The 24,503-nt window shown below is 48.6% G+C and overlaps 3 protein-coding genes and 1 non-coding gene across 7 annotated transcripts in view; 1 reads left to right on the top strand and 3 right to left on the bottom strand.

Moving 5' to 3' along the window:
* Positions 1-1,008, bottom strand: part of FANCM (FA complementation group M) — a 58,785-nt gene extending 57,777 nt beyond the window's left edge. For 2 of the 3 annotated variants that reach the window (XM_085225972.1, XM_085225971.1), the window contains exon 1: positions 531-1,008. In XM_085225972.1, the coding sequence (XP_085082098.1) occupies positions 531-1,008 (478 nt within the window). Of the gene's footprint in view, positions 1-135; positions 348-530 lie in introns of those variants that run through there. The other variant, XM_010712173.4, reaches the window with a different exon arrangement.
* A 46-nt stretch (positions 1,009-1,054) lies between these two features.
* Positions 1,055-5,393, top strand: FKBP3 (FKBP prolyl isomerase 3). Its single transcript, XM_085225982.1, has 7 exons — positions 1,055-1,190; positions 1,269-1,370; positions 1,454-1,561; positions 1,666-1,801; positions 2,855-2,922; positions 4,232-4,329; positions 5,157-5,393. Exons 1-7 carry the CDS (start codon positions 1,080-1,082, stop codon positions 5,209-5,211), a joined length of 678 nt encoding a protein of 225 aa, XP_085082108.1. The 5' UTR covers positions 1,055-1,079; the 3' UTR covers positions 5,212-5,393.
* Positions 5,394-5,844: 451 nt separating this feature from the next.
* On the bottom strand, positions 5,845-24,491 carry PRPF39 (pre-mRNA processing factor 39). 2 transcript variants are annotated; one of them, XM_085225977.1, is made up of 14 exons: positions 24,335-24,491; positions 20,553-20,918; positions 19,545-19,670; positions 18,787-18,905; positions 18,348-18,515; positions 15,403-15,568; positions 14,926-15,033; positions 12,462-12,626; positions 12,023-12,149; positions 11,700-11,929; positions 10,920-11,104; positions 9,464-9,538; positions 8,778-8,898; positions 5,845-7,366 (listed from the first exon to the last, which is right to left on the bottom strand). In XM_085225977.1, the coding sequence occupies exons 2-14, from the start codon at positions 20,910-20,912 to the stop codon at positions 7,313-7,315; spliced, it is 2,004 nt and encodes a 667-aa protein (XP_085082103.1). In that variant the 5' UTR covers positions 20,913-20,918; positions 24,335-24,491; the 3' UTR covers positions 5,845-7,312. The 2 variants fall into 2 exon arrangements, with proteins under 2 accessions (XP_085082103.1, XP_085082102.1); XM_085225976.1 differs by having other exon boundaries at positions 11,661-11,929.
* LOC116216725 (small nucleolar RNA SNORD127) lies at positions 11,505-11,590 on the bottom strand. The gene has a single exon (XR_004160041.1). It is a non-coding gene; the product is annotated as a small nucleolar RNA SNORD127 (small nucleolar RNA).
* Positions 24,492-24,503: the final 12 nt, after the last annotated feature.

A 24,503-nucleotide genomic window follows, 5' to 3' on the forward strand; every position in this document is an offset into this window, starting at 1 on the left:
AAAGATGAAATCTCTGATCTGATGGGGTCGGATGTGACTGACTGGAGCTCCTCCAGTCCAGCCCCTCGTTAAGGCAGTTCCCTGCACACAAAGCACGCGGGTGGCTTTGGGTCAGTGCAGAGGAGACTCCCTCACCTCTCTGGGCTCGGTGCCGCCCTCGCAGCACACAGTTCTTTCTCACGGCCATACGCGTCTCCCCGGGCTCCAGTCTGCGCCCGCCGCCCCTCGTCCCGGCGCTGGGCACCACGGAGCAGAGCCCGGCCCCGACCCCATCCCGCAGACGTGGCTCGGCACCGCTCGGATCCCCTCAGCCTTCTCTCCTCCACCCGCACGGCCCCGGGGCTCTCAGCCCGTCCGTAGGGAGGTGCTCCAGGCGTCCCCGCCGTCTCCGCTCCCTCCTCCGGGCTCTCCAGCGCTTCCCATCCGCCCGGAGCCGCGGAGCCCCGCACTGCAGCCGAGCCCCCGGGGCGGAGCGGCTCCGCGCCCCGCCGCCCGCACTCCGGCCCCGTTCCCCCGCGGCGCCGCCCTACCCGTCATCTCGGCCATGTCCCGCCCGGGGATCCCCATCAGCTGAGCGCACGCCTCCATCTGCTGAGCCACCAGCGCTTTGGTGGGCGCGAGGAAGAGCACTTTACCGGACGGGAACCAGCGATAGAAGTTGTACATGACGACGGCGGCCACGAAGGTCTTTCCCAGCCCGGTGGGCAGGCACAGCAGCGTGTTGGAGAGCAGTGCGGCGCGGGCCATGCGCAGCTGGTATGAGCGCTCCGGCCGGTTGCTCGGGTAGATCCACAGCGCGCCCGCAGCCGAGCAGAAGCCGCCGGCCGCCGCTTCGGGGCCCGGGTTCGGGTTCGGGTTCGGATCCAGCTCCGCGGCCGCGGCCGCCAGCAGCTCATCGTCATCGTCGTTGTCGTCGTTGTTAACGGCCGCATCCCGCCCGGCCTGCAACGCGGGGCCCGGGGCCCGCCGCCACGCCTCGGGCAGCGTGCGCTGCCGGCCGCCGCTCATCGCGAGCCCGCGCGGGGCGGGGCGGGGCGGGCGCTGCGCTGCGGGAAGAGGAGGAGCGGGGCGGCGGGAAGATGGCGGCGGCTGCGGCGCCCGCGCAGCCCTGGAGCGCGGAGGAGCTGCGGAGCGAGGCGCTGCCCAAGAAGGACATCATCAAGTTCCTGCAGGAACACGCGGCGCAGGCGGTACGGCACGGCGCGGCGCCCGGCCACCAACCGGCCCGGCCCGGTCCGGCCCCGCTCAGCCCCGCTCTGTCCTTGCAGTTCCTGGCCGAGCACCGCCTGCTGGGGCAGGTGAAGAACGTGGCCAAGACGGCCAACAAGGAGCAGCTGATCGCGGCCTACACGCAGCTGTTCCTCACGCAGGTACGGGCGGGCGCCGGGTGCGGGGCGCCGGGTGCGGGGGGACGGGCCGGGCCGTGACGGAGCTGCGTCCCCGCGGCTCTCAGCGCTTCAAGGGCACGGACGGAGCCGAGCGGGCGGCGGAGAAGGCGAAGCCCGGCAAGGCGGAGAAGGAGAAGGAGAAAGCTGCGAAGGCCGAGGAGCCCGCGGAGGAGGTCGGTGAGACCGCGGCCGGGGAGCCGCGCGCCGTGCCCGCAAATGGGGGGCGGGCGGGGGGCGGGGAGACGGAGCGCTGCCATCGGAGCCGTTCTGCGATCAGGGGCCGCCGAAGTACGTCAAATCCATCTTAAAGAAGGGCGACAAAACCAACTTCCCAAAGAAAGGAGACACCGTGCACTGCTGGTACACCGGGAAGCTGCAGGACGGAACCGTCTTCGACACCAACATTCAGACCAGTAAGGCTGCGCGTGTGCTGTGTGCGTTCTGCGTGTGCACTCTGCGTGCCTTTGTGCCACGGCACGTGGAAGGAATTGCGCTGGGCTGTGCGGGTGCCGGACGTTACTGTGGGCTGCAGTGTGACACGGCTGCTTCCTGCCCCTCTGCTGTCCCCGCAGCCACAGCTGGCACCGAGAGCAGCGCTTCCAGTGGTGCTGCAGCTGCTTGGGGTGAAGGATGGGGTCTGAACGGAGAGCTTTCCTGTCTGCGGAACAGGGCAGCGTGGTTAGATTCTTTACTTAGAAGCTAATTGGTGTGCTTCTGTAAGAAAACCTGCACTGTGGGAGCACTGCAGCAGCAGAGCTCTGAAGCAGTGTCCTCTAGAACACCAGAATCACAGAATGGCCCAGGTTGGAAGGGACCTCAAGGATCACGAAGTTCCGACCCCCCACCACAGCAGGGCCATCAACCCCCACATTTTAGAGCAGCCCAGGCTGCCCGGGCCCCATCCAACCTGGCCTTGAACACCTCCAGGGATGGACGGGGCATCAGAGCACAGACATGTGCTGATAATGCACACTCATGGAATGGTGGGGTTGGAAGGCGCCTTTAAAGATCATTTCGTTCCAACCCCAACCGGAGGATTCGGGTGTGTGATACTGAAGAGCCAGGAGCCCTTCCAGCAGTGCCACCCAGCACTGCGAGGAGCTCAGACACTGCCAGTGATTCATTGCTTGCTTTAAAATACTTCTGCAGCATTCAAAGCAGAATCGGTTCCCTGCTGGCTCTGCTGTTGTTTCAGTAACACATTTATGAGATGTGCCATCAAATCTAGTAATTCAGAAATGACTTTCTTAGGTTCAGTGGGGTTAGTATGTGGAGGATGTGTGTCAGCATGCAACCTGAACATTTAATGCTTTTTTTAGTGCACAACACTGAATTTTCTCCTAAAAATCTGATAGTTTGCTAGAGGTGATACAAGGAGTATTTATATAAAGCACGATCTCGGCAGTAATTCCAGATAAAGTTTGGCATGTGATGTTAAAGCATATGAATGTAAAACTGTCTTTCAGGTTCAAAGAAGAAGAAAGCAGCCAAACCTTTAAGTTTCAAAGTTGGCATAGGAAAAGTTATCAGAGGCGTAAGTACAAATCAGTACCGATTCCCTCGGGACCCAAAGAGTTTTCAGTCTTCAGTTATATGACTGCAGTGCAGAGCTGGTGTTGTTTCCTGCTGAGGTGAAAAGGGGAAAGCTCTGCCATCAGCAGTTCGTGCTGTCTGCCCGTTCCGGGTGCATCCATCCATCTGCAGCGTCACTGAGCAGCGGTGCGGGGGAAGCAGAGCCCCTTGCTGCCTGCACAGCACTGCACCACAGGAGATGATCAGGTTCCCAGGCTCAGCTGCCGCAGTGCTGTGCGCTCTGAGCGGCCAGAAGATTGGCTTTTGTCAGCATCTTTTCTGTTTGCCTCAGTGCTGCTTTGTGTGCTGAGCCTCCAAATTCTGCTTGCTGTCGTGTACAGAGTTGCACTTTTGATGCTGTGAACTTTCTGCAGATCCACCTGCTTGCTTAAATCTTCAGCTCACAGGTACTGGTATGCTTGGTTGTGTGGGGGAGATACCAGCACAGAGTGGTGCACAGCCTGTGCTGAAATTGGCTGTCTGTGGCAGAGGATACAGGAGAGATCTTATGCTTACCTGACTTTGTATCTGTTCATACCTGGGACCTTCCGTGTAGCTGCTCTGCAGAAAGGCAGCCGTGCTGGGTGGAACTGGGGAGGGGAAGCAGCCTTGGGCACGTGGCCAGCACTGCAGAAGTAGCCGGGGTTTTCTTTAGTCACTGGGTTTGATGCTCCTGTGTTGTGTGGGTGTCACAGAGGGTCCTTCATTGGTTACAGGCCATGAGGAGCAGCTGTTTGCTGAGATGCTGATGTGGTGCTCAGATGATTGCTTTGGTAGGACAGTCTCTAAGAGGGACGAGGACTGATGTAAAGTTGGCATGTAAGAGCAGCTCTCAATAAGCACTAATCCATGGTCAGGACAGGGAGGAAATTGAGAGGTGGGGATGGAGCAGAAGACAAAACCTCTCAGTACTGTACGTGCAGTGTTCAGCTCTGAAACGTGTTCTGAGGCCGTGGATAGTTCCCTTGAAGCAGGCATGTTCACTTCTTTGATTCAGCAGCATGTTTGCTATATGGATCCGTGGGGCTGTGCTGTGCTGGAAGGCCCAGGCCCTGCAGATTGGGTTGGTGCCAACAGCAGCTGTGGGTAAATGTTTCCTCAGATGGAAAGAATGAGAAAATACCTTACAGCGTGCACTGGGTGGGTGAAATGCTGGAAGAAATTGTTTTATCACACCGAGCTTTGTAGAAACGAGGTGAGAAGCAGATAAGCACGCTTTTTTGTTGGTGCTGCTTTAAGACTTGTTTTCTTTTGTTTTGGTCTGTTTTTAGTGGGATGAAGCTCTCTTAACTATGAGTAAAGGAGAGAAGGCTCAGCTGGAAATTGAACCTGAGTGGGCGTATGGCAAGAAAGGGCAGCCGGATGCTAAGTATCCTTTCACAATCAATAACTCACTGCTATTTTAAGTACCTTGGGAATGCAGCTTGGCAGAACGATGTGCTTTGCAGACAGGGACGCAGGAGCAAAGTGTTCACTTGCTGCTTAGAGCAGGCTCAGAGCACCGAGGGATATAAATAAGTGTCACAAAGTGATGGATCCAACTGCTCACTTGTTTGGAAGAAAACCTTCTGTCCACATTACTGCATTCCAGCATGCAGCAAAGATATCATTGTTTTCCACCTTTTTTTTTTTCTCTAGCTCCTTCTGAATGCAGCAAAACACAGATAACAACCAGTGTAGCTGGGAGAAGCTGCTGCTGCTGTAGTGTTGGAGCTCGCAGAGCAGCAGCTCTGGATACAGCTGAAATCACAGCTGAATGAGTGGTCCTGTTTAGTTTCTTACCAACCCTTCCTGCTTATTGGGAAGGGATTGCTCTCCTGTTTTAACCTTACGTGCTGGTAGTTGCAAGTGTTGTCTGAGCAAATCTCCTTCCCACAGCAGCGTATCTTGAAATGACAGTTTGCCCACGAGGAGAGACAACACTCAAGCAGTGAAGGTAAAACTCAGCTCTTCAGATGAAGAGGAATCGCAATAATGAAAGTGTTTTAGTAGCAGCTTGTCTGCAGCCCTGCTTACTGAATGTCTGATGACCACTGGCATTCAGCAGCAGCTGCGGTTCCATACTGAAGTCAGGATGTTAACACAGGCCAGTGAAATGTGAAACAGACACCAAGGAGCAGAACAGGTGCTAAAGCATTCCTCAGCTCCATGAGCTAACTAACCGTGCTGTTAAGTTTCCTTAACTTGTGCCAACAGAATTCCACCAAATGCAAAACTTTTCTTTGAAGTGGAATTGGTGGACATTGAGTGAAATGAAGGTTTTTCTTTGCTGCTGGGAATGCATTTGAGCAAGAAAGCTTCTGACAGCTGCAGTTCTGCTCTCGTAACTTCAGGATATAACTACAACTGTGGCCTTGTATTGAAATCAAAGTTGCTCCCCCTGACTGCTGTACAGTAACACACCACTAAAGAAAACATTGTTTATACGTGCAACTGTTCTTACTTTTGTGTCTGCTTACCTTCTACCTTCTCTTACTCTAGGGGGGAACTGCACAAATCTCCAGTTACCACAGAAGCAGCCCCACTCTGAACTGCCACCCATTATCCCTGCCAACCTCATTATCCCTTCAGTACTGACCTGTAACTCAAATGCATTTATTTCGATACTGAGCTCAAGCCCTCAGCACCGCCCTTCTCTCTTGACTTTATCACAGTGCAGCTGCTGCAGCACTCACCCAGCAGTGTTGGTTATAGGCGGGTCACTGCTCCACTTCTAAAAGAGATGGGAAATTTCTCCTTTAAATACATTTCAAACTGTTAGGGGTGACTCAACCCGCCTCAAGTTTGAGGTGTTTCTGTACTATAACTACAGCACTCAATCTTTTTTTGAACAAAACTGGAATTTATTCTCAGTGTGAATGAGGACATCCAAGAAAGCTCCAAGAACTGCTGAATTCCTTGCTTTTATTACGAAAATGAGAATGATCACTTTGATCAAAATGAAAAAAGTTTGCTCACATTGTGTACATGAAAAACTCTAGATACAAAAATCATCCCAAACACAGTTTGTGCTTCTTAAAAAAAGAATGCAACATCATTTTGCACTGCATTTTAATTTTTGACCCCCCCCATGTGGAATAGAAAATACACGTCACAGCTTTCAAAGGCTGCCACCTCCATCTGAAGAGTTTCAGCCACGAGCCTATAACAAAGTAATCTGGGATTTGCTCACTGGGGCATAGAACGGGATCACACAATGGAAATGGGTGAAGTTTTGGTTGGTAAGGAGAGCAGAACAGGTCAAAGAGCTGCTCATCTCCTGGAGCAGCCTCTGGGGCCAACATACAAACTGCTTATTTTAAAACGACAGAAAGGTTTACTGCTTAGATCCATAGCATTGCGTTGGGCTTATGGGGCAGGATGGTGCCTGCAGATTTGCCCCGAGCACCACTTCCATCCAAGGCGGAGTCAGCAAGCTGCACTAGCTGTGCTGCTGTGAGCGTGCATTGGAGAAAGGCTTCAACACACTGCACAGCAGCTGTGCGAGGGGGGTGAGAGAGACAGTGGGTAGCAGCCCCCAGAGTCAGCCAGGGGCAGGAGGTGCTGTGCACTGGATGTACCTGAGCATTAGGGACACACGGGGCGGGTGGCTGTGCCCATGGCTGCTGCAGCCCAGGGAGAGCGGCCCCCCCGGAGCAGGAGGTCAGGCAGGGGCTGCAGCCCACATGACATCCAGCTGGATCACTGCCTGCACCCAGGTGGGAGAAGCTCCTGAAGGCAAGGGAAGGGAAGGGTCCACCCTGGGGCAGGGAAGAACGCGAGAAAGGAGAGGAGCAGAGAAGGAACACTACAGCTTAGACAGAAGAACTGAGGCAGACGTTGAACCTGGGAAGAGGGGGAGCAGCAGGAAAGTGTCCTCAGTTTGCTTTTAGTTCTCACTGCCCTACTGTTATGAATTCATCTTCCCCATGCTGAGTCTGTTCTGCCCACGGTGGTAAGGGCTGACCAGCTCCTGTCCTTGAGACCTCAACGCACTGAGTGGGGTTTTTTTTGGGAAATCTCACTTTCTCCATGTGGGCTGAGGAGAAATGAGGGAACAGCTTGCTGGGCAGCCAGGGTCAGCCCTCTGCAGGGATCATTACGAGACCGAACAAAATGCTTCAGATAGCTCCATAAGTTAGTGCAGGGAATTAAAAAAAATGCATTTATGGTAAACTAGAATTGTACAGATACCAATTTATCAGTTACCAGCACACAATTCTTGCTTCACACATACCCTGTGAACATCAGCTCATTTTACATGCAAAAGACCAAAAAGCAGGTATTACAACAGTTCTTTCACAACCCTAATTTAGAAAAATATATTTTACTCTTTGTTGATACTGCACAGTGAACTTCACTCGCTCTTCTGATCAAGTTGAAGGAGAATAATACTGTCCATAATTCCATGCATTCTGGTAATTGTACTAGAAAAAAAAAGACATGAGATAAATAAGTCAGAATACCTTGTTCCTTTAAGCTGATACACTCACTATCTTTCCAGAAAGGCACACAGAACTTCAGCACTTTGTCATTTCAGCTGCTCTGAACACAGCAGCCCCTGCAGCCACCCAGGTGTCAGTGTGCTCTGTGTCACATCCACAGCACCTCGGTACCTTCTGCTTGGAGCTTTGTATGCTCCTGTATCTCAATCTGATACAAAGGGTGAACAGCTGCAGGTGCTCCCCTGCAGTGCAAGGCCTATCAACTCCGATCCGCCTTCCAAGAGCAGCTGGAAGTCAGCTGTGTTACTGCAGTGAAATAAATGTCGGTCAGTTGCAGTAACAGAGCAAGGCAGATACTGTTGCCTGGGATGTTTTTGTCTGTATGAACAGGTGCGTCCATCCACACAATTTGAAATACAAGAAAAGCACTCAGGCACGGACTCAGCACTTCAACAACAGCACAGAGAGCTTCACCAAGGAAGGGTACAAGTCTGCTCCTGTGGCTCTGACTGCCAACAAGGGGCTCTCCCCCTAACCCAGCATGGACTGGTTTCCTCGCACTGCAGAGTGACACAACTTTCCCCACCTGGCTTTGGAGTGAACATTTGTCCTTAACACAGACAGTTCTAGAACAAGTTACACAGCTGCCTGTGTATCTGTGAACACTGCTCTCGCTGGCTTGGTGGGCTCTGTACAGCCTAAAAACGAGTTTCCATTGCACTGCTTAAGCAAACATTTCAGCTGCCCCTCTACTGCTCAGAATAAACAAGGCAATGCATTCCAAGCCCCCAGCAGGTGATGCACATCCCAGCTGACAAGTACCAGCACTATCCACACTATCCACCTTCAGGATTAACCTCAGACAGACAAGGCAAGTTTTGATGCTCTGACTTTGTAATCCTCCCCCTGGCCGAGACACAAAACGACCTGTTAGTGTAGAAGCACAGCATGCACTGGAGGTGCTGCTACCACAGGTCCAGCAACAAGAGGAAACTAAGCTTACTAACTTACTCTGTGTTCCTACAGGGGATAAAATGCCACGCAAGAACAGCCTCTGATCTTGCATGCACTAGGTACTAGAGCAGGAAATGCACACTGAGACATTACAGGAAATACTAGCTGGAGACATTAACGATGAAAACTCTCATTAGTTGCTGCTGTACTTCCCTTCATCTAAAGAGTTAGCCAAGCTGTTATTTGCCCCACGCTAGAGAGAATTATTTTACACTTATGCAATAGGATAAATAGCAACAAAAGCAAGATGAGATTTTATTCCAGCCTTTCCTCAACAACTGACACTTGGTCACAGGTAAAGAGAAGTCCCCAGGAAAAAAAAAGCTTGCATACATCCAGAACGTGCGCAGTAGGAAGAAAAACTGAAGCACACACTTACCTGATACCAGGCATTATAGTTGTATGCTGCCTGATTGACCTGCATGTCTCCATCCATCATCTGTGCTGATGCCATGGTTTGCTCATCTGTGAGCATTTTCTTCTCATCTGGCTCCTCCGCTCTGCAAAGTCAGCACATGCTTGTGAATGGTACCTTACATTTTGCAAACCAGTGAGAAATGCTGGAACAGACAGGAGTAAGCAGCATGTCCAAATTCAGCATCCTGCTTAAATGGGATAATGCAACGAGATTTTGAGGAGGACAGTGATACATGCTGCCTCGGAACAACAGTCTGCTTTTTAAATCATGCTGGTGCTCCAACTGAGACATCAACGGTGTGCCTCTACTTAGAGCTTTTGTTACTTTTACCAGCATTCTTTAGTTTTAGTGGAAGATCACTTTTAATCACTTACCAGAAATCTCTTAAACCCACAGCACAGCCCTAGGGTATGCTTTTAAGCGATTAAGAAGCAATTTTGTACTTGTAGACAGGCAGTTTTAAAGACAAATATATTCATTCCACAAAGTGGCAACAAAAAAAGAAAAAACACCAACCCCAAACCACCAGCTTCAGAGGCTGCTCCCTGAAGTATTTCTGCAGCATCAGACAATATATCAGGGTAGTACAAGCTCCTGCTCCCTAGCTGCATCATCTACCCAGTCAGTTTACAAATCAGGCTACCCACCCGTTCTCTGCTCTCCTCTTCAAAGTATCCTGCTCCTTCAGAAGTGCTTGGTGCTCGTCATATGCATCCAAAAGCCTGAAGGAAAAAAAACACAAAGTGCTTTGCTCACCATGTTAACGTTTTAAGCACAAGCAATCGTTTTCAAATGCCTACTTCAAGATGTAGGAATACCACAATATTCTACCTCAGTGACCTAAAACAGATTGGAAAGCCAAGAAAAAATAAAGCAAACAAATTCCACATCTTAATTTGAAGGGAGATTCCATACAGCACAGTAAGAATTTTCTCAGAAACATTGGCTGAGAAATCCCCAACTTGCTGAACTCCTTGCACTGCCTGCAGTTGTTTTATAACCAAACTTCAGAGGTTCCCAAGACGTGCTGCTCCTTCCAGCAACGGCGTCACGTCTCCTTGGTGCTGGTGCTACCCACACTGCACTGGTGTTCAGGAATGGACACTTCTTTAAATACTGCCAATCAGTATCACACAGAATGAAATCTACAGCAGAAAACATAAGGGCTTTTCTCAGGTTTATTTACTGCAGCCCAAGAGAGCTGTGCCACCGGTGCTTTATGGGTGACTGTGTGCTGCTGAGTGAAAGTCTCATTTCCTTTCCTAATACAAACTCAACTAGCTAAATATCATTGCAGCAGATGCATGCTACAGTTCACAAGGCATCAAATGAAAAATGCTTGATCTGTCAGTATTGCTCCTGGGAAAAACGTTTCTTGCTCTTATTCTTCCTTCTGTAGTATTATTTGCAAGCTTAACACTTCCCTTTGTTTGGTCTGCTTCAGACCTGAAAGCTGCAGTGCCCAGCTCCACGTGAGCCACAACGCTCAGAGCCAGCAGAAGTTGAGGACAGCTATTGCTAAAAACATATGAAGCAGAAAAATGAACTCCTGCTTCATCTTGCCAAGTGACTTAGCTGCAAAATGTAAATAAAAACAAGAGCTTATTTTACAATACAGAGTCAAGACAAATAAAACTTATTTAGCGTTTCAGTAAAAGCTGCACTCTTACATGATTCTCCCATGTAAGTGTATGGCACTGCTAACACTTCTAAATGCAGGGGAAAGAAAAAGCCAACACTACAGTTTTGGGATTTCAAGCAGCTGCTCACAGGCACAGCAGTACATATTATGGCCATGCACAAAACATTCCCTTTGGGAAGCATCCTCCTTTAGAAAACGTAGGGAAAGAAAACTACAGCAGGAAGTTATGGGTGTAAGAGCTCACTCTGAGGCATCCTGAGTACTGCAGAAAAAAGGGACGATTTTCAGAGAAGAGATTCCTACTTCAAAATAGGACTTCAGTGTGGAAAAGCAGCTACACTTCCAGAAAGAACTGTGGTGGAAATAAACAGCTTTATGGGTGCACTAAGCCATCCCCTTCCCTGCCACTTTTACAGGCACTCTGTGACCTTAATTTGGCCAATGCACACACTGTATCTTACTTGTTTACATCAGAACCAAAATCTTCCAGAAATTCCACTTTTCGCTGTGAAAACGTAACCCTCATTTTTATAGACAAAGAGCCATTAACAGCTTTATCAAAACAGCTCAAAATGTTTTCTTCATTTTGTGTGAGATCACCACAGTACTCCATTTCAAGCAAGTTGAGGTACAGTTTTGTATTTTCCTGTACAAAAAAAAAAAAAAAAAGAACAAAATCAGAACTTGTCAACCTGTTGGATTAGGTATTTAACACTGACTGTGTATCTGCTGAACACAGTCCATAAGAATGACGTCACAAGGATAGATCAGAACAGCCAACATCAGCATTTTGTTTTCACACTGGTCATCTCTGATCTGGTTTGTGCACAAAAGGATCGAAGTGATCCAACACCACAAAAACAGGCGTTGTGTGGAGCTAGCAGAAGGGCTGCAGCAGTTACACAAAGCAATCCAGGGGCAATGCCTACGTGACCAGTGTGGTTTGCCTCGAGATGGGAACACTTCCATCATGTTTACTACTCCTAAAGGCAAAACGAAGCAAATCCTACTTCCCACTAAAGAGTTACAATTGCAAACTGCAAATATGGCAACATCAGTTTAGAGGGACTGGTGTCTCCATGCAGTAACGAAACATCACATACAGTTACAGTACCTGTCATCATTGTTGCCATATTTTAAGAAATGGGGAAAAAAATACCGGTTTGTTTTTGTTTTTAGTACAGCAAAGAAAGAACACATACTTTGTCGATTTCTATGGCATCTGACAGCACTTTTCTTGCCTTTGGAAGATTTTTCTGCACTTTGAAGAGGTGTCGAGCTAATTTGATGGCATAGAATGATGATTCACTAACTGACTTGGCATTCCTAACAGCTTCTTCCAGCAGGCGCTCGGCCTCTTCCATGTTCCCATGCCTGCGCTCTAAGCTCACTCTGCGCAAGCGAACCATCGCCAGGCCTAGAATGCACTCCTCAAAGGTCTTCAGGATTCTCCTCGCCTCATCGATGTTGCCTAAAACACCAGGGAAGACGCTTTAAAACACGACGCCTCCAACTGCTTCCTTCAAACAGAACCCCTCCCAGGAGAAGTCAACTTCGCTCTTACCCTGCTGTTCCTCAAAGGCAGCCCACAGCATGTGAACCATCGGTTTCTTAGGGAGATGTATTGTGCAAGCCCTGCTGTAGACATGCCTCACTCCTTCAATACTATGATTCTCCATGTATTTGGCATACTATAGTTGAAAACAGAGCAGAGATTGAATAATTTTACAGCTTATATTTGCCTTTAAGTACAGGACAGAAGGATAAAATTCTTTTGTTTAAACCCATTCAGCACCTTTATTGAACCACTAGACTAGTTTCTGTAAGGAAGGACGTAGAGAGGCAACGAAGTTGGCATATGCAGCAGTCAAATCTGGTTGCAAGCAGACCATCTCCTAATGCAACAGATATAGTTATATATGAACAACGTTCGACAAGAGTACAAAAGGTTAGTCACCAGGTCAGCGTGTGCCATGGGAACAGTGGCAAACCACCTCCCTTACCTTAATCCAGAAGTCCTCATAGAGGGCACATGAAATAACACATCTCTCAAAGAGGACCACAACTCGTTCATGCGTCCCATTTTCTATCTCAAATTCTAAGTACTCTTTCCAGTTTTTTAGCTGAGCTTTCTCCAGAGGTTTCACGTGAAAGTAAGGCCTCTTTATCTGCAACAACCACAGGATGTGAGGTAAGACTAACAAGCACACAGCCAAGCCAGTTAAAAAACAACCACACACCACTCAAGCAATGGCACTTTACAGCAGGACTTCAAAATGGCACTTTATTATCTATTCAAGTCAAGTGGGCTGATCCCATTTAACTGAGAAATATTGTTGATAGCTACATTTTAGTCTAGAACTTCTGGGTTTACCCGGAAAGCCGAGTGCAAACGTCCACAGAATTTGAAGAAGGTGACAAACATTAACTTCTCTGCAACCCTTCCACTGCGATGCACCAGTAACGTTATGAGCAGCAATTACAGTGCACAAACATACTGTCCAAACACTCACCACTGTACTAATAAACATCCTACAGGTCAACTTCCACATTTGGTTAATAATCATGGCAAGGAAAGATAGCATTGATTTCAATTCCATATCAAGTGTTTAAAGTAAGCTGATGATTCCATAAGTAGTGAGACTGCTAGGCCAGGCCGGATGGGATCCTGGGCAGCCTGACCCTGTGGCTGTAGTTCCAACACGATCCTTAAGGTCCCTCCCAACCTACACCGTTCTGATCCTGTGACTGCATTGGCACTGCTGCCAGCAAGAGCTGGGCTGGACTGAGCTCAGCACAGGAAATATAACCACTGCTCTAAACTAAGTATGGCAAAGCATCCTTCCAGAGATGTCCTTTCTTTCTCTTCACATTTAATTTTACTTGATTATTTATTTATTGCCCATACTGCAGTTCCACCTCAGTATGCACTCATTCATTCAAGTGTTGAATTATTGTAAGTGTTATCACAATTAAGGAGGAATATTCAATCCCTTAAGGCCGCTCCAAATTTAAAGCCCATCATCTCTCTGTGATCCTTACTGAATCCTACCGTGGGCCCCAGTAGTTTGTTGTGGTGATAAATTCAGATACACTGTTGCTGCTAAAAGTTAAAAGTAACACAGGTCTGCCAGGCTTCTATCACTACCTGACATCTGCTGCACATCGTCCCCAACTTTGTTGTAAAGTCACATCTAACTTCACATTTCACACTCTTTATAGATCCAAAGTGTGTCTACACAGCAGATGCTCTCTTGGTAGAGCAGGTAGAGATTCTGGCCAGGACTGTTACAGAATAACCTGTTTCCAATACATTTTCCATGGCACATCCACACTTAGAGCATTCTCTGAAGCTTCAGTAACCTGTAGCTAAACCTGAGCCAGCAACAGCTCCATTCACCACCATCCTGTGCTACCCAACAACACACCTCAGCCTCATTTCCTCTTGAGATGCTCTCTGTGTCCTTTGTTCCCTCCAGGACAGACACCTGGCACAAAGGAGATTCTGCAACACCTGTAACTGGTGACAGCCCTTCAGGCTGTGGTGTCCATTCACACCAGGATGGGCCACGGTACCACAGGTCTGAGTTCCCTGGGCTTGTAAAGCACCTTGCCTACTTTACCAGAGCACAACAAGGAACACAGAAACAGGTCTGAGATCATGCACGCCATTAAAGAATCTCTGACCATTCCACCCACAATTCTTGGACACAATGTGCTCTTTGTTCCTCCTTTCAGTGTTGCAACACAGTACCACGCTCACCACAAAACCTCAGGCTACTTTGTCAAAAGGAGTTAAACTTAATTCTACACAGAAAATGTTTTCTACTTGCTGCGATCGAGTTATTAGTTTAATTAACAGTTTAATTAACTACTTTCAACATGTTACACATGGGAGCAGCATGTTAATGATGGTTACTTCTGGAAAACAAAAGCTAAATGATTTTAGATACAAGAATATAATCCGAAAAATACACAGGCAAACCGAAATCTGTTTTTTCTTTTAGCATATGCCTTCCTTTCAAATTAACGAAGGAAGATAGCAATTCCAATTACTGTGTAACACTCTGCATGCACAAAGCAGGGCTGGATTACAGAACCACACAGCTGTAAGGTTGGAAGGGACCTCTGAGGACCATTAAGCCCAACTCTCCCATGGAGCAGGCAGTAGTGCAGCACCACAGCACTGCACAGCACCTGGTATGAACGCTTAAAGGCTGCTCAGTGCAATAGTGTGACACTACCCTGCCTCTCTCCAAATACTGCTAAAGGCTTTCACAAGCTCAGGTGACAGAGCTGACCTCACAAGCTGCTTTTGACAAGAACAGCAGAAAAATGAAGTGAGATCTTTACTCAAAGTCCCACAGGAGTTTAAACTGTTAGGCCTAACTGTTACTCAAGCTCTTAGTTCCCAGTCTTACGTTCAGAACTCTCGCATGCCGCCTTACAAAGAAAAAACAAACTTACCCCTTCTTCAAATGTCCACCTCTTACTGACTTCATGTTCATTGTGATTGAACATTTCCTGATGAATCTCAATGATTCTGTGCCTCATGTTCTCTATTTCAGTGATTAGCTAAAACACAATTGTTCAGAAATGTAACACAAGGAGACGCTGCATCAGCTTTGTAAACACACTTTATGACAACAGAACTATGCATAAATCAAAAGTAGCACGGATGCATTAAATGCTGCACAAAACAGCTTGGGGAAGGGAGGAGTATTACCCCGATGATGCCTTGGTTCTTAGTGCAACCCAACTAAAGGTTTTCTACGTGAAGTTTTGGTCTTATCTTAAAGATGAGCTCCATTTCTTTGACACCTACGGAAGTGCTGTTAGAGCATGCTCTACAGACAAAAGCTGTCTGTCTATAGCATGAGGCAAGGAGCAGTGATATGCAAGAGTAAGGGAAGAGATCCCGACAAAAACTCTCTGCATATGTACCTTGGCAGGGTCAGTTATATCCTCAGTACCCGAGGGCAGATCGTCGCCAGCCGACGCGTCGCCCCCTGCGTGGCCATTCACAGATGCCAGCTCTCTGCGCAGCTGGACAAACTGCTCAGAAGTCAGCAGGTCTCGAGGCAAGTTGTTCTGGACATGGTCTTTAAACCTACAAGTAGTCAGAAACACATCAACACTAATTTGATATTTTATGCACAATCAGAACAGAGTAAATTCTCGTCAGGTTCTAAATCACCTTACTGATCTGGAACACCAGTGAGAACACACTTCTGAAAACACATACACAGAACAAACCTTCCACTACGTATCAGATGTTCACAAGTTTCACATTTCAAAGCAAAATGGAATTATGAACTTAAATAATGAAAACGGACCACTTAGATCTGCAGAAATTGCAAGGAAGATTAGTGCATAACTTAACCAGGGCTTCTGGTCCTCTCTTAATCTCTCCATACTAATGTAGAGCTCAACTATCTAGAACCTAGCTTAAACACGATGACACCAAGTTCAGTAGTGCAGTTGATGTGGCAGAAGGAAGGGATGCCATCCAGAGGGATCACAGAGTCACAGAATCATAGAATCACAAGGTTGGAAATGACCTATAAGATCATCCAGTCCAGCTGTCCTCCCATCACCACTGCTACCACAAACTAAACCACATCTTGCAGCTCCTCATTCAGATGCCTCTTGAGCACCGCCAGGGATGACAACTCCACCACCTCCCTGTGCAGCCATCCCAGTGCCTGACCACTCTCTGAGAGAAAAAGTTCTTCCTTACGTCCAACCTAAACCTCCTCTGGTACAACTTGCAGCCATTTCCCCAGGTCCTGTTCGTTGCCTGGGAGAAGAGGCCAAACCCCTCTTCACCCCAACCTCCCTTCAGGAAGTTGCAGAGTGCAGTGAGGTCTCCCCTGAGCCTCCTCTTCTCCAGACTGAACATTCCCAGCTCCCTCAGCTGCTCCTCGTAAGACTTGTGCTCCAGACCCCTCACCAGCTTTGTTGCTCTTCTCTGGACACGCTCCAGGGCCTCGATGTCTTCTTGTAGTGAGGGGCCCAAAACTGAACACAATTCTCGAGGTGTGTCCTCACCAGAGCTGAGCACAGGGGATGATCACCTCCCTGCTCCTGTTGGCTACACTATTTCCGATGCAGGCCAGGATGGCCTCTTGGCCACCTGGGCACACTGCTGGCTCCTGTTCAGCCAAGCATCAACCAACACCCCCAGATCCCTTTCCTCCTCACAGTTATCCAGACACTCATCCCCAAGCCTGTAACGCTGCATGGGCTTGTTGTGGCCAAAGTGCAGGACCCAGCACTTGGCCTTGTTGAACCTCATCCCATTCACCTCAGCCCAGCGATCCAGCTTATCCAGATCCCTCTGTAGGGCCTCCCTACCCTCAGGCAGACCAACACCACCTCCCAACTTGGTGTCATCTGCAAACTTACTGAGGATGCACTCGATCCCCTCATCTAGGTCGTCAATGAAGATATTAAACAAGATGGGTCCCAGTGCCGACCCCTGGGGGACACCACTCGCAACGGGTCGCCAGCTGGACTTCACTCATTAACCACTACCTGCTGGGCACAGCCCTCAGCCAGTTCCTTATCCAAAGGAGTGTATACCTGTCCAGGCCACGGGCAGCCAGCTTCCCCAGAAGAAGTCTGTGAGAGATCGTGTCAAAGGCTTTGCTGTAGTCTCTGAAGTCTAGGTAGACTACATCAACAGCCTTTCCCTCATCTACCAGTCTGGTAACCCAGTCACACCAGATCATGACTAACTCAAAAGGTGGACATGTTTGAACTTAATGAGGGTCAACAAAGCAAAGTGTGACGTTTTGCTCTCGGGTTGGAGTAATCCCAGGTCCGTGTACAGACTGAGAGAAGAACTTACTGAGGATAGCCCTGTGGAGAAGGACTCAGGGTCCCCGAATATGAGCCAGCAGTGTGCTCTTGCAGCTCAGGCCAACGGTATCCTGGGCTCCATCAAAAGAGGGGTGGCCAGCAGGGAGAGGGAGGTGATTGTCCCCCTCTACTCTGCCCTTGTGAGCCCGCATCTGGAGTGCTGTGTCCAGGTCTGGGGGCCCCAGTACAGGAAAGACGTGGAGCTCTTTGAGAAGGTCCAAAGGAGGCCACTAAGATGATCAGAGGGCTGGAGCACCTCTCCTATGAAGATAGGCTGAGGGAGCTGGGTTTGTTCAGCCTGCAGAAGAGAAGGCTGCAAGGAGATATCATTGTGACCAGCCAATATTTAAAGGGAGATTATAAACAGAAGAGAAGTCAACTTTTTACACGGGCAGACAGTGGTGGGACAAAGGGGAACGGTTTTAAACTAAAAGAAGGGAGATGGAGACTAGATGTCAGTGGAAGTTTTCACTGAGAGGATGGTGAGGAGCTGGCACAGGCTGCCCAGAGAGGCTGTGGGTACTCCATTCCTGGAGATGTTCAAGGCTTGGTTGGATGGGCCCTGGGCAATGTGATCTGGTACTTGATCTAATGGTGGGAATGCTGCCTGTGGCAGAAGGGTTGGAGCTTGATGATCCTTGAGGTCCCTTCCAACCCAAGTCATTCTGTGATTCTACGAAAGTGTTTTGCCACAAGTGAGCACTGCATGAGATATTAAGTTCTAAAAACGTCTCATTCTACAAGAGCTTTCATTCTATGATTCTGGTGTGTTTTTTTGTTTTTTTTCCCCCAAAGACTGACAATTCCAAGGCACTCCTTTAATCTGCAGAAGAATTTGAGATCCAATCTAAAACCATATTCCTAAAATGCGCACAGTACTTTAAAATAGCTAGTCAATATGTATGAATAAATAAAAGAGAACTATTTTAAACTGTTGCTCCAAGTGATCACTTTCATACAAATAAGTAGGTTTGCACACGGTTAAGAAATCTACAGCATTAGCTACATCTTTGTTTCCTCTTTACCTTTGGAAGTGATGACTGTAGAGCTGCGTTGGAATTCCAAGGATACGATCATATATGGATGTAACTTCCCTCAGGTTTCCCTGCTCATCTTCCCAGTTTATATACATTTCCCACAGTCTGTCCGAACGGAAATCTGTCCCAGCAGCTAAAACTGCATGTTCATAGGCTCTGAAAAATAATTCAGTTGTTTCTGGGTGCAGTGATAAAGCAAGGAGAAAAGTTCTAAGAAAAGTTCTCATTTACTTGCAATCATACTTAAACTGCTTACTTAAATTTTCTCATATTATCTTCTACCTGTCAGATGCAAGATCTCTAGAAATTGAGAAGGTTTCCACTTGCAGCTCCTCCTCCAGCCCCTCAGCTCAGACACACTCATCTGATGGCACTGTGCAACTACACACACATCCTTCTCGTACCACTTACTCTGCTTTCAACTTACCCTCGAATAGTACTGTTAGCTTCAGGATCATCAGGGTCCAAGGTGTCTTTTAAGAAGTTTATATAATGTATCCAAAGATCAACACTAAGAGGAATTGCCTGAAGCCCTCTGCGATAAACCTATGAAGAGAACGTGAACTGTACTTCAAATACTTAATGGTGTCCTAATAGAGAGGCAACACTGTGTTATCCGGTGAACCTTAGAAATACTAATTACTGGAATTTTGTTTAAATAATCTACCATTACCATTCGGGTGGAGGTTGGATAGAACATGGCAATGTTCTGATCTCCACGTGCAGGTCTTGATCTTCAAAGCGCAGCGGTCCCTGCATTCTGACCAGGTTGTGTGGGCAGGCTTTGGGGTATAGACCATAGGGCACAGACCCATTAGATCATCATTGACAGCGTCTGACCAAAAATGCAATAAGATGTAGCAATTGTGACCAGCAAACCAACTATATTCTTTTGAAAATGAGTAATAAATGTAAGTGAGAGAAAAGCCCTGCCCTACTTGTTAAGCTGCAGTGTAATACAGAGGCTTGCACTGCAAAGCTTGACAAACTGTAGAGGTTTAACGCACCTGCCAACAAAGAGAGAAAACATTAGCTACAAATGCCACAGAAGTGACAAGTGCAAACAAAATCCCTACAAACCTGACCATACATGGCAGGTTCTGGCAGCCAAATGACTTGTGGTAGCTCAGTCATTATTTGGCTAACAGGATCAGTGGCAACAGCTTCGTCCAGCTACCTACGTACCTCATCGGACTGCTTGATGTTGTCATGTCTCTTCTCTAGGTCTGCATACTTCTTCCAGTACCCATAGCAATATGGATAGTGTGTGAAAAACTTGTCAAATGCTTTCCTGGCAGCTGGTAAGTGGTTCTGCAAAGTACAAAATAAAAGGTAACAGACTGTTTCCAACACGAAGTTTGAAGAACAAAACAAGCGTCTAGCTGGCATCTTGTCCTGGCATCAGGTGCAATCAGACCAAAGTCACACCTAACGCACTAAGCCCACCCCAAAGACTGACCAAGACAAGTCTAAGAAGAGGGCAAACATACAACAAAGCTTCCTCAGAAGCCTTTCCTGGCCACTTAATTTGCAGTTCAGAGACCTCCTTAGACAGAATCATTTGGACATTACAGCCATGCACTGTGTGTGTGTGTGAATTTACACGGGCTCAACAAGCAACAAGATAAACTTCTGTTTTCACATATCCTGCTGCAAGAAGCCCCACAGGTTATCTACCTCTCACGAGAAAAGACATTGGTCCTTGTTTGTTGTGGTGCATGTGGCTAAGAAGGACCAAACTAACACACGGCAGGTTACGCACAGGTTAATTATTCTAATTAAAAACCGAGAAGGGTGTTACAAAAGTCAAGCACAATCAACGTGGTTTTAAGTAATGCTGAATCCAGTGCACAGCATTCAAAAAGCTAGCAAGAATTTTCTGTTTACATTATAGCCGATTATTTACTATCAAAAAATAAGTGCAAAGATACTTTCACCTTTAGAAGCTGGAACAAAATTCTTGCAAGAGTGACAACAAGCGAACAAAAACCACATTATTCCCATTTTCAAATTAGTTATTGTTTCAGTATCATCTTAAAAATAGCTGTTATTCTATGATCTTAACAACCACCTTAAAGTAGTGCACACCAAAGCCTGATGTACAGTTCTGATTTGTTAGTGGAACATCCAGGAGCTAGTTTGGTTTTGTTTGGTTGTCTCTGGCAGACCAAGGAAGCAGGGGCACGCACTAACCTCTTGCTCTACATACTGCAGTAGATAGACCCATCCTGTGAAATCCTGCGGATTGTCCTCTACTACTTTCCAGAACTTGTCGAAATCCGGAGGGAAGCCAGCCTCAATATCTGTTGTCTGTAAACTCCCAATATTTGGAATTTCACCCTCTTCTTGTGTGTTGTCTTCATTCAGGTCAGGGGAACTATCAGGTGATTGTTCCATCTCAGTTACACTCATAATTTCCGTGCTGAAGTCCATATTCTGCTCTTCTGTTGCTGTTTCAGCACCATTGCCAGTGCCGTCATTGCTTACAGTCGGTGCTGCTGTTGTCTTCTCCTCCTCTGTATTATCTGAGTTCTGCATAGTTGAGTTCTCCATGCTGTCCTACAGAAATAAAAAGATTTCATATTCAAGCAGTGAAGATTCAAGCAGAAGTTGGCTGTGAAATAGCAGCCCATGTAGTCATTAATTCAACCACAGTACTTTAGGAAGTGGCAGTAAGAGTTGTGAGTGCTTCCATTTAAAGGGAGGAGGTGGGGGAACCACTTATTCCAAACAGACATTACTGACATCAGAAAGCTGCCTGCTGGCTCTGACTGCTGCAAAGCGTCCGTGGGTCGAGCTACAAATAAAGAGCTGTGGCTGTACAGATTCATCCATTCTGTTATCTTAAAAGCAATGAATTCATGTCGATCTCTCGTTCTAATGAGCAAATGTAGAAGGTTCAGAAAAGCCTAAAAAGCTCAGAAAAAAATTGGGATTTTACCTCAACAACCAGAGGATGGTTTCTAGTTTAACTAGAAACAGAAGTCTGAACAGATCCTTCCACCACCAGATGGAAGAGAGTTTCACTTGAGCCCGATGTTTCCTGATTTCAACCAATGCTCCCTGCATTCCTTTCATTGCAGACCTTCACCAACTACAGCTGCCTCTCTCAGCCCCACTCACAATTCAGTGCCAGTACCAGCCCTGCATTTTAACACACGGACGCAAACACGTCGTTGTGCATTTTTCACATCATTTCACAAGGAGCTATCAAGGGATAAAAGTGAACATATACAGTTTTCATGTATCACTCTGGTGTCAGTTTATTCCAAGCAAAGAAATCCATTAAAATTTATTCATTAAAAAAGAATTCTCCTACTCAGCACAGATCAGCATCTTCCAGCAAAATGAATCTGTTTTGATTCTTGAAGAAAAACGATGTTGGTAACACAGCTTGTAGCTGTTGCTAAGCAGTGCTGTACAGAGGCCATCCCAGCCTCTCAGTGAGGGCTGCTGGGGGACCCAAGGAGCTGGGAGGAGATGGAATCGGGACAGCTGGCTTAAAACAGCCAAAGGGATATTCCATAGTGTATGGCATCAGGTGGAAGGAGAGTTCTGAGCGGGTGAGAGCTCATCTCACTCTCTTCCACTCGCTGGGGGCCATCAGTTGGTGGGTGGCAACTGCTTGCGCATCACTTGTACGCATACATATAGCCACAACTACTATGCTTTTTTTTTTCCTCTCTCTTAGTAAACAGCTTTATCTTGACCCATGAACTCTACTTTGGCTTTTTTCCCCACTGAGGGAGGAGGGCAGTGAGCAAACAGCCGTGTGGTGCTTAGCCACATGCTGGGGTAAAGCACAGCACTATCCTCAGGGTGCCCTCCCCGCCTGCCTGAACTGGCCCAGGTGACAACCTCACAGAGAACACAGCTACTATCAGCTGCAGACTCAGTGAGCATTAAGGACATCTATATACACCAGTGGGCCACAACAGAAACGTCAGCAGCTCCTTGCGTGCAGTCACACAAAAGCCAGGTGGCTGCCGCCTCCTCCTGCCCCTCAGGACAGACTCCGCCTGCCTCCCACTCCTCACTTTGATCCCGCTGCCAAACACTGTCCTGCCCTCCTCCAGCCCCTGCCAGGCTCTGCAAGCCACCGGGGGGAACCACCCAGCCAGGCTCTCAGCTCAAGCCACATCCCAATGACCAACCCATCCCAGTTTCTCCTTACAGAGTAAGATAACAAATTCTTTAAAAAAAAAAAAAAAAAAAAAAAAAAAGTCCCACCCCCACTTCTTATCTCCAGAATTCTTAAGCCACCAGTAACAGAATGGAAAAAAATTTGGCAACGGAAACGTGCCCGTCCTCTATCTTCATTGCCTGAGCTAACAGCTGATGTTTGCCGAACAGCTCACCACGTCAGCTGACTCTGAAGTAGTTCTAAAAGGTCCATGTGGGTCTACTTTGTAAGTTTTCTAACTGCTGCTTAAAAAGGAAGAATTATTTTGGCTCCCTACAGGATACATCATCGGGCAATCATGTAAACAGTGTCTTTCCTTTATGGAAAACTACTCATAACTCTGTTATCTTTACGTGACAACTGAAATCCTATAGCCATACCCTGACCATAGCAAGCGCTTTGCTGTTCTGCCAGCAGAGAGGATGCCTTGTGTAGGACAAGCAGTTTGCCTGTGTTGGGAACCAATTCTTCCCAGTTCTTTTAGCTTGGAGAAGAGAAGGCTGCAGGGAGACCTCATTGTGGCCTTCCAGTACTTGAAGGGAGCAAATAAACAGGAGGGGGAACGGCTGTTTGTGAGGGTGGATGATGACAGGACAAGGGGAATGGTTTTAAAGTGAGACAGGGGAGGTTTGGGTTGGATATGAGGAGGAAGCTTTTCATGCAGAGGGTGGTGAGGCACTGGAACAGGTTGCCCAAGGAGGCTGTGGATGCCCCATCCCTGCAGGCATTCAAGGCCAGGCTGGATGTGGCTCTGGGCAGCCTGGGCTGCTGGTTGGCAACCTGCACACAGCAGGCACTGGGTGAGCACTGTGGGCCTTTGCAACCCAGGCTATTCTAGGATTCTGTGATGATGAACTCTGTTAGCCTTCTGATGTCTCAGAGCTGTAAGCATCCACAACCTCCTTGGGCAACCTGTTCCAGTGTATCACCACCCTCTGTGTAAAAACCTCCTCCCAATAAAGCTGCCCTTACAAACACAGAAATTTTACGATCTAAACTTTTCCTGAGATGGAACGGGTGTTTCCCACTTCTGTACTCAACTTCAAACTCCGTCAAGTCCAGCCATGCCCTCAGGTTGGGAGACAGAAAAGAGAAGAAGGAAACAAGGAGAGAGAAGCAGCTCTTTCCACAAATCCACACAGCCACATAACAGAGCAGCTTAATTCCCGGAGTCGTTACGGCACTCACACTAAGGCAGATCACCGTACCGGATAACCGCTCGGCCCGCTTTTAAGTCGCTCACGTCCGAACCCATTTCTCAGCCGGTCTCAGAGGCCCATCCCGCACACGGCACGGCCGTCACACAGCCCGCACTCCCCGCCCCGGCCCGGCACCGCGCGGCTCCGGCAGCACGTTACACGCTACACACGTTACAAGTTACACACGTTACACACGTTAGACACGTTACACACGTTACGGCTCGGGCGACGAGGCGCACGCTGCAAGTACCGGAACGCGAGGCGCGGAGCCGCCCGGTTACGGCGCCGCTGGGCCACCCGGCGCCCGTCTCAGCACGCACAGCTCGGTCGAAGCGCCTTCCCCCCTCGCGCGGCCGTTTGTTCCCGCAGCGATCGGCAGCACGAGGCTGAGGGCCGCGCGCCCGGCCCGCCCCGCGCCTCCCGCCCCGCCAGGCCGCTCCGCGCCGGGCCGCTAGGCCGAGCTAGGCCCAACTAGGCCGGCCCGGGCCGCCGGACGAGGGGCGAGCGCCCCGCCGGCCCCCGGAGCGCTGCTCGGCCTCGGCCGGGACCGCCCGGCTTCCCTCGGACGCCCACCGGCCCGGTTGCGCACCCACCTCCGCGGGGCCGAGCGGCGCAGCCTCCTCGCGCGGCGCTGGGCCTGAGAGAAGAGCGCGGGCCGCGCACGCGCGCTGCGCTCCGCGCCTGCGCACCGCCTTCTGCGCCTGCGCCGCGCACGCGCGCTGAACGCAGCGTCCGGACCGCGCGTGCGCCGTGCCGCTGCCC

This window comes from Meleagris gallopavo, chromosome 5 (assembly GCF_905368555.1).
Source record: "Meleagris gallopavo chromosome 5, MGAL_WU_HG_1.1, whole genome shotgun sequence".
NCBI classification, from domain to species: domain Eukaryota; kingdom Metazoa; phylum Chordata; class Aves; order Galliformes; family Phasianidae; genus Meleagris; species Meleagris gallopavo.